At 37.0% G+C, this 9,007-nt stretch overlaps 1 protein-coding gene across 4 annotated transcripts in view; it reads left to right on the top strand.

Moving 5' to 3' along the window:
- Window positions 1-3,030: 3,030 nt before the first annotated feature.
- Window positions 3,031-9,007, top strand: part of LOC117297929 (dual specificity protein phosphatase CDC14AB-like) — a 32,823-nt gene continuing 26,846 nt past the window's right edge. For all 4 annotated transcript variants that reach the window (XM_033781115.1, XM_033781117.1, XM_033781116.1 and 1 more), the window contains exons 1-4: window positions 3,031-3,889; window positions 4,602-4,692; window positions 5,386-5,461; window positions 6,254-6,346. In XM_033781115.1, the coding sequence (XP_033637006.1) occupies window positions 3,820-3,889; window positions 4,602-4,692; window positions 5,386-5,461; window positions 6,254-6,346 (330 nt within the window). In that variant the 5' untranslated portion in view covers window positions 3,031-3,819. The remainder of the gene's footprint in view (window positions 3,890-4,601; window positions 4,693-5,385; window positions 5,462-6,253; window positions 6,347-9,007) is intronic.

The following is a 9,007-nucleotide window of genomic DNA, read 5'->3' as shown; positions in this document are numbered from 1 at the left end:
GATTAAACAGTACAGTATAACCATGGAGGAAAATTCCTCCATGGTATAACCCTCTGACCTGATACTGTATTGCTGCTTTATTAAAAAAAAAATGGAAAGGTTTAATGGAGAGCAGCTCCAGATGTACACCAAAATCTGCGGTAAACTATAGACTACCGTAAGATGGCACTGCGGACAAACGGCCTCACTTCAGCCAAGCTCAATTTTATTACAGCTTTACACAGAAATGTTTCAATTCAATTCAACATTAATATTTCATACTATCAAAATCTACCCTTCTCAAAAATGGGCAATGACAGGTGCGTGCATGGTAATGTAAGTAGATCCGTCCAACCCGTGGCCCAATATTTGTCGGTGAATACAATATTACACTAGTTTGTCCAAACCGTTTCTGTGTAAGGGGCCTCATTATTATTTTACACTAAGCATTTTTTTCTGCTAAGCAGTTTTCAAATTTGGCCCATAACCAATGGAACAACTTTGTGAAATCAGAGTCATTACAATTCCATCCTTGTACTACCGAATTCATCCCGCAGCCACACAAAAAAATGATTAAAGACACTGGACACTATTGGTAATTGTCAAAGATCAATTTCTTCTCACTTGGTGTATCTCAACATATGCATAAAATAACAAATCTGTGAAAATTTGAGCTCAATCGGTCGTCGAAGTTGCGAAATAATAATGAAAGAAAAAATACCCTTGTCACCTGAAGTTATTTACTTTCAAATGCTTGATTTCAAGACCTCAAAATTCACAAATCTGAGGTCTCGAAATCAAATTCGTGGAAAATTACTTCTTTCTCTACAGCTACGTTATTTCGGTGGGAGCCGTTTTTCACAATATTTGTTTATACTATAGGGTCCGCATTAAACGATAAAAGGTACTTGTCAAAGGGCACTGGGTCACTGTTATTATTATCGCGCGCACATTGTGTTCAAAACATTGTTAGGCACCCCCTTGGATGTAATTTTTATAGAGAAATAAGCAATTTTGTTCACACAAAAAAAGTATCTGAGAAGAGCATCAAGCATCAAAGTCTCAACAGCTCCCCATTATACTCATTACCATTGAAGGTTTTATGCTGATAATTATTTTGAGTAATTACCAAAAGTGTCCACTGCCTATAAGTCATCCCGTGTGGAAAACAATTATGTTCGGAAAAAGTTAATAGGGGGTGCTAGAAGCTTGTGTGCACTCAAATCTCATCACGCAGAGCGGCCGGTGTCAGATGCAATGTGTCCGCCATGCAGTACTGTCCGCTCCGGACACTTTTGCATATGCAATCGTGTCCGGGGCTATGCAAAAACCGTCCGGTGAACACATGTGCGCGCGTAAGCGCTCGTGCATGCACTGAACATAATATGTAGCATGAATATTCACGTATTGCAGCGAATACCCAACGGCCGAACATTTCATTCATGACATGCACTTGAAAAAAAATGGTGAACGTGTTCCGTCGACCAGCCAAGGGCGTTTAATTTACTGCCATGACTGTTTTGCACGGGGACGGACACAACTGCATATGCAAATGTGTCCGGGCGGACACAATTGCATTATGCAGCAGCGTCCGGCGGACATTATTGCATATGCAATAATGTCCTCCGGATAATATTGCATAGAGGACATAATTGCATGATGCAGATTGAAAAGAGGAGATAAAGACAAAGCACCGCGCGTGTTTTAAAAAACACTTTTGTGGCTAATTAATTCTCAGAAACGGTACATTTCAACTCCCCTTCCTTTGAGAATATGTAACCATTGTTGCCAAGAATAATTGACGTCCATAACCTTCAGGAAAGGGAAAACAAACAGGAAGAGCCTAAGTTCATCTTTGAAAAAAAACCAAAAAACCAAACACAAGACTGGTTAAAATAATCGTCAACAAAACTTTAGAGAGGGCGCTGTTTAGTATTACCGTCAAACAAAAGGCGAGGCAGATCTCCCAAGCTGCCTTCTTCTGTGTTTGTTTGTTTGTGGCCCAATAGTGCACTGCGGGCAATCAGTGAATTTCCGGGTCCACAATTAAAGACATGGACACTATTGGTAAATATTGTCATTTTGTCAAAGACCATTCTTCTCACTTGGTGTGTAGGCTTGTAATATGCATAAAACAACAAACCCGTGGAAATTTGAGCTCAAAATGATTGGTCGTCGAAGTTGCGAGATAATAATGGGAAAAAAAACCACCCTTGGTCACACGAAGTTGTGTGCTTTCAGATGCTTGATTAGTCGAGACCTCAAAATGTTATTCTGAGGTCTCGAAATCAAATTCGAGGAAAATTACTTCTTTCTCGAAAACTACGTTACTTCAGATGGAGCCGTTTCAATGTTTTAGTACTATCAACCTCGTTACCAGAGTAAGGTTTTATGCTCATAATTATTTTGAGTAACTACCAATAGTGTCCACTGCCTTTAAGGGACACATATACAACATTTAACAATTAATTTTACTAAAAAGAAGATATCAGAAACACACATTTTTGTTTTGCACTGCCCCATTTAAATAATTGTTACAGGGGTTACGTTCTGTACTGTAACAATATTTGTATCAATTATTTACATTAACAGTAAGTTAAAACCCATTTTTCTTTGACAGAGATGTTGCTGTTTCAAAATGACACCCACAAAGACAACCCAAAACAAAACAAAAAACATACAAACAAGCTTTTGTATAATGTCACACGCATAATAAATGCAAAACATGCATGCTGATTGATTTGATCCCGTCAATAATTATTAGTTCTTAATCAACCTACTACTAATAATTATTATCATTGGCGGATTTTAAATTAATGTTAGACTATAATTTTTTTAAATCAATACAATTAGCCGTTTTAAATAACATTCAGTTCAAATCGGCAAAAAAATCGCACCTAGCATCTTTCAAAAAACTTTATCAGAAGTGATATCAAATTTAACTTGATTTCTTATTCACAAAATTTGCGTATTGCTTGGCTACGACGGTTCGCTTGATTTCATTGGTCAACTTGTATCACGTGTGTAAACGTCATCTTCGGGGGTCGACGTTCAAACATGGCCGTTCTTGTGGAGCTGAACATTTCGTGATGTAAATAGACCCACAAAACATGTCAATAGCTCACTAATTCGCCTTCATTTTCACATCACCGCTGCATGTGTGGATTGCTGCTTGTTTTCCCCGTTGGTCAGAAGTGGTGTCATCGAATTTGCCTCGAATTTGGCGGCCTGTGAGGAAGATTACCGTCGTCGAAATTTGGTGGGAGTTGCACGACGTACGAGTGCTGTGTTATCTTTTTTAAAGTTGCCCACTCGTTTTGAATTTGATTTTGATGCTGAGTTCACGTCAAAATGACTTGACAAGTGTTCACATGCGCTAAACCCGTTAACAAAATTGGAACGACTTCAGCAGTTTTATAAACGGAATCCCCTTGTGGTTGACCTTATATTTGAAAACAACTTGGAACGGAATCGGCTGTAGACTGCTAGATTTCTAAACCTCAGAAACCTCGAAGTTTATTTCGGACTTCGATTTTTGCTGACTGCTATTTTCATTCAAAGTTTACATCGATCATGTCTGTGGAACTTGGAAGTACAATTGATTGGTCATGACTGCAATATTAAGAAGTTTAAGAACTACATGTAAATATAATTTTTATATAATAAGACTGACATTTTCAACCACATGACCAGCGTGGTGCACTGCTGCTACTGCTAGTCCTTGCTGTTTTTAAACTTTTGTGCTGTGTTTGGATATCTTCAAGTTCAAACGAACGACGTTCTGTGTGTGACTCGTCGTGTACATTTGAACAGAAGCTACAGATACTTTTTTAGAAGAAAATGATGAATATTTTGTCGTCTATGATGGCGGAGGAAAACGAACTGTTGAGTGCTTCTGAAATAATTAAAGGTACAATTATATCTTTAAATTATGAATATGAATTTTATTATACTAATTGTTTTTGTTTCATTAAAATTTATGAAAATTGAATACGTTTAAAAACTGTAGGAAAAGTTTCCGCATAGCGCCACCACTTTTTCATTTGATATGAAATAATATACCGGTAGTATCTAATATTTTGTAAAAAATATATATAATTTACCTCAATGAGATATCCCTTTTTGTAAAAATGAGTGAAAAGGTGGTGGTGCCATACGGAAAGTTATCTAAAGTGTAACTTATGCAAGTAAAATATGTATTTGTGTATGTTTTTAAGGGCGTTGAATGTACTAAATCATGTGGACAGGTGGAGATGTTTATTTAGGATCAGGAGCAAATTTATTTACTTTATGCATTTTACACAATACAGATTTGTCGCAGAACTTTATTTTTTGTACCATTTTTGTATGTGACTAAAGTTGCGATAATCATATTATTCATAACTGTAACTGATTATCTTCCTGATGCGCATGACTAGGAACTAATGTGACAATGTATGATAATCGCAGCTTAAAAAACACTCACTTTAGTGAAGATTAATTTAAATTTCTGAACATTTGAATTTTTGAATTTTTTGTGTTTTTAATTTTAGAAAAGAAGTTTTTAACTGTTTGCAGCAAATTTTCTGTGCACTTTTTGATCAAATAAATAATCATTTCCTTTGACTTCTTTCTTTTTACAGACCGGTTTTATTTTGCAACACTTCGGACAAAACCTCGGAGCACAATAAACACCCATTATTTTAATGTTGGGGAAGAACTTGTGTATGAAAAGTGAGTAATTGTCGACAAATTAAAACTCTGTATATGTTCTTATTAAATGCCTTCAAGTTTTTAATGATTTTTAATGTAGAAAATTAGTTTGGAATTGAACAACTATCTACTCTAGTCGCTTTGCATTGTTTTAAAAATGTTTGATTGTTAAAAAAAATGTGTATACTGCATTAATGGATCATTTTGATGTTAACCCCTCCATGGTCTACCAGACCAGCAGGGCTCGAAGTTAACACTGAACTGCAGGCCCAATGTCAGTGATTCTAGTATTGGGCCTGTAAACTCATGGCTTTAAAAGTCTGATGATGTTTTGTAATTGAGTTTTGATAATCAACCTCGTTGTGTAATTTGTTTTTAATAGACACAAATAGTTGACTATTACTAGTATTAGTATGAGTCTTTAACAAGGACCAGCTTGCTGTGGTCTTATAAATTGATGTTCCATTTGTTTAGTATCAAATTACACTCACAAATGAGATTTTCTCTTACTTTCGTGCTTGTTCAACCCATTTTCACTGACCAGTAACAAGTTTGAGCTCAAGCTCTTGTCAGTCTTTTACTCTTGTGGATAATCACCCATAATGAAGAGAAATTTGTGTTATCAATATTGACACTTTTAGCATGATGATTTCCAGCGTAAATCATTTTCTGTTATTAAATGTAAGTGAATATTTTTTTTTTTTTCTCTTTCAGCTTCTATGCAGACTTTGGGCCATTGAATCTAGGACAACTGTACAGATACTGTTGCAAAGTCAACAAAAAATTAAAGGTAAAAACTTTCAAATGAAGAAACATTCAATTATAAATTTAAATATTGGGCTTATGAAATAGGAAATTTTCAGTTATAATTATTATTGTACTTTTTCCTCCTTCTAGGTCTCACTTTCATTAGTGTTTTTAGTGAATAACTTGTTAAGAGAAACTTTTAAGTTGAAACTTGCCTTTTTACACTTTTACTCTGCAAAATGTAACAAAATGCACTCAGTAAGGGTTGTGATATTTTGTCGCATTTTTAGCAGTTTACTCAAATCTCATGTGCCATATTGGAGAGCTGCAGAAATGTTCCCTGAAAATGAACCACAATAAATTGGATCAAGGTCTTTGGAATGTTTTCTACTAAATAATTATTATCTCAGTTTACAAAAAGTACTAACTCTGCAATCTGGAGCATTCTATGGTTTTCTCTTGATTTGTTATGAAACAAAAAAACCTAACAATTAAATTTTGTGTAGCGGCCGAAATTCTGCATGCAAATTCTGCATGCAAATTCTGCATGCAAATTCTGCATGCAAATTCTGCATGCAAATTCTGCATGCAAATTCTGCATGCAAATTCTGCATGCAAATTCTGCATGCAAATTCTGCATGCAAATTCTGCATGCAAATTCTGCATGCAAATTCTGCATATCGGCCAGCTTGTGCATAGGGAGAACCCTTGGTAGGAAGCGCTGTGGTCAATGGTAAGCAATGCCATGAAAAGTTGTCCTGGTGTTTTGTGTACTATGTCTTAACTGTGAGTATCGAAATAAAATAACTTTTTGTTTGCTTTTCTTCATCTTTAGTCCTTCTCGTTAGCCAAGAAGAAAATTGTCCACTACACAACCTTTGATGCTAAGAAACGTGCCAATGCTGCATATCTCGTTGGAGCCTACTCGGTAAGTTCTGTGTATTACAACAGTTAAGGCCGGGGTATAGTCGATAGGGCGATGGTGGCGCGTTGGAATTCGTGACGCGACGATAAATAAAGACACAGTATATATGCCTTAGCTATGACTATAAACTGTGTTTTTTAGGATCACGCGTCAAGATTTCCATCGCGCGACCATCACGCAACCGACTATAAACCGGCCTTTAGACCTAATGACTTAGCCGATGAAATTTGACTGTGCTCGCTTGAACTTTTGGCCATCTACCGTCCATGCAGAATGTTTATAATTTAATATTACAAAAAGACAAAATCTACTTGCCAGGTAGAGTTTGTTCTTTAGAGAACTGTCTTGCTTTATTCTACTACCGCAGAGTAGATTTATTGGATTGTTCGGGAGACTTCTCAGTTCTAAAAAGAACTGTCCTGCTTTTTAACTACTACCTAAATTGGCTGGGACTACTACTTATTCTTATAATATCTATATTATTAACTGCACTGTCGCGGAGTGAGTTCTTAAATTGGTCTCTCAATCCTTGGGGGAAAAAACAGAGCATTTTCTATTTAAAACAGATGTGCATCTTTGACAAGGCTGAACAGAAGTCAGAAAAGAAGTGAATATTGTGAAAAATATTCCCTCATTAATTGTCACTTCAGTGATCTATGGGTTAAGAAGAAAGTGATAACAGATTTCAATTGGCCTACTATGTACCACTGTACAGCTATAAATCCTTTTATTATACAGGACGTCAAATTGTAACTAACAGCAGTATTATGCCAAAAAGGTACCTCATGTAGACCTGATGCTTAAGGGGGCATTCGCCTCCATAAATGCGAGTTATTGACCTTTTTGAGATAGGTGGACACTAAAAAAGTGCCCTGTTTTGTGTGTAGGTGTATTACAGAAAAATTTACCCAAACCAAATACTGCACTAATGTATCCACCTCAAAATGGCTGATTGCCTTGGTGACTGTTGGAACGTTCCAGTAAAAATGCCGTATTTTTCTCCTTGAACTGTGGAAGTACATTTTACCACTTGAGGAGATTTTGCCTTACCCTTTTCGAGAACGAAGTACCACGTTCGACTTTAAGCCGATATGTATTAGGCCTATGTATAATTCTAGTCAAGAAAACTTCACAAAGCCATGGCGCAAATGTAGGCCTACGTGTACATGTATAAGCTGACTGGAATGGTGTCAGTAGTAAGCTTGGGCGATATCGATTTATTTTACTCACGATATATCGCCGACAATATATCGCGATATTCGATATCATCATGATTAATTAAATTTGACATCATCAGTCTTCAAACTCCCAGTGAAAGTTGTAGAAGAGATATTCGTTGCATACATAAGAGAGGTGTTCTAATGACCTATTCTTCTGGTTTTACTCCAAACCTATGGGGTGCAAGATGTCTCGGCTAGGAATTACATCGCGATACTGCGATACTTAATCGACAGCGATATATTATTGCGACAGCCCTGATACTTCACGACGGCAACGACGGCAATTGCCGTCGTTGCCCCTACCGATTGCCGCAATGCCCTTCAAAAAACCAATTTTTCACGGCAATTGCCGTCGTTGCCCCTACCGATTGCCGCAATGCCCTTCAAAAAACCAATTTTTCACGGCCCTTTTCTCATCATTGCCGCCGTGCCCTTCCTCCCGAAAACAAATTATATTCAACGTTGTCAAAGTTCGAAAATAAGCCAAAAAGTCCCGATGTCTGTGTAAATTTCACGCAACGAAATATACCCCAATTTCACGCACGTAAGGCACAACAGCAGATTTCAGGCCCGTTAGTCGTTGTTCTTTGCGTGCGACAAAAAAATACTCGAAACATCGAACGCTAGAGGGCGTTTCGGAACAGAGCGATAGCGTGAGAGTAAACGCCCTCTAGTGGTAAAATTACGCGAACCAACGCTAAACGCCTTGAGAAAAAGACTCGACGTGTCCTTGCATGCTGGGATAGTGGTTTTCCCCATGCTTGGTACATGTGATGTACCATCATGTACAGCATAGTCGTCGCGCACCGCATGCATTTATTCTGTCAACATCGTGTCAAAATGGAGCAGTTACGTGGGAATTTTAGCGTCTCTACGAAAAACTACACAACGTGCATGACCAATAGTAGGATTACGTATGAACAAAAATTATTTAGGAATTGTGTATTGTAAGTAGTTGTTCTTTATTTTGTTGAATTAGATGAATGCTTTCTTTTTTCATTGGGTAACAGTAACAGAACTATTTTTTATAGGCAACTCGGAGGTTTTTTTTCAAACTGCCGTCGTGCCCTTCGCAACTTTTTATGATTGCCGTGATGCCCTTCCAAATTTTTGAAAATTGCCTTGGTGCCCTAAATTTTTACAAAAAGTCAAGGCAAAACTGCCGTGCCCCTTAAAAGCCGAAGTATCAGGGCTGTTGCGATATATCGCGATATATCGATATTTCGAATAAAACCAAATCCATCCGATATCGAAATCGTTTCCAATCTAGTATCACGATATTCGATAATATCGTGATATCGCCCAAGCTTAGTCAGTAGTAAATAAAAAATAAATAAAAAAAAAAAAAACAAAGAAGGTAAATACTGTATGCTGTTCAACAGCAACAACAAAATGCTATTCCTTTAAATATGAACATCTATATTAAGAGCATTCTTTTGATAAA

The sequence above is a fragment of the Asterias rubens genome, chromosome 12 (assembly GCF_902459465.1).
Source record: "Asterias rubens chromosome 12, eAstRub1.3, whole genome shotgun sequence".
NCBI lineage: Eukaryota > Metazoa > Echinodermata > Asteroidea > Forcipulatida > Asteriidae > Asterias > Asterias rubens.
This window is presented reverse-complemented; position numbering and strand designations above follow the sequence as displayed.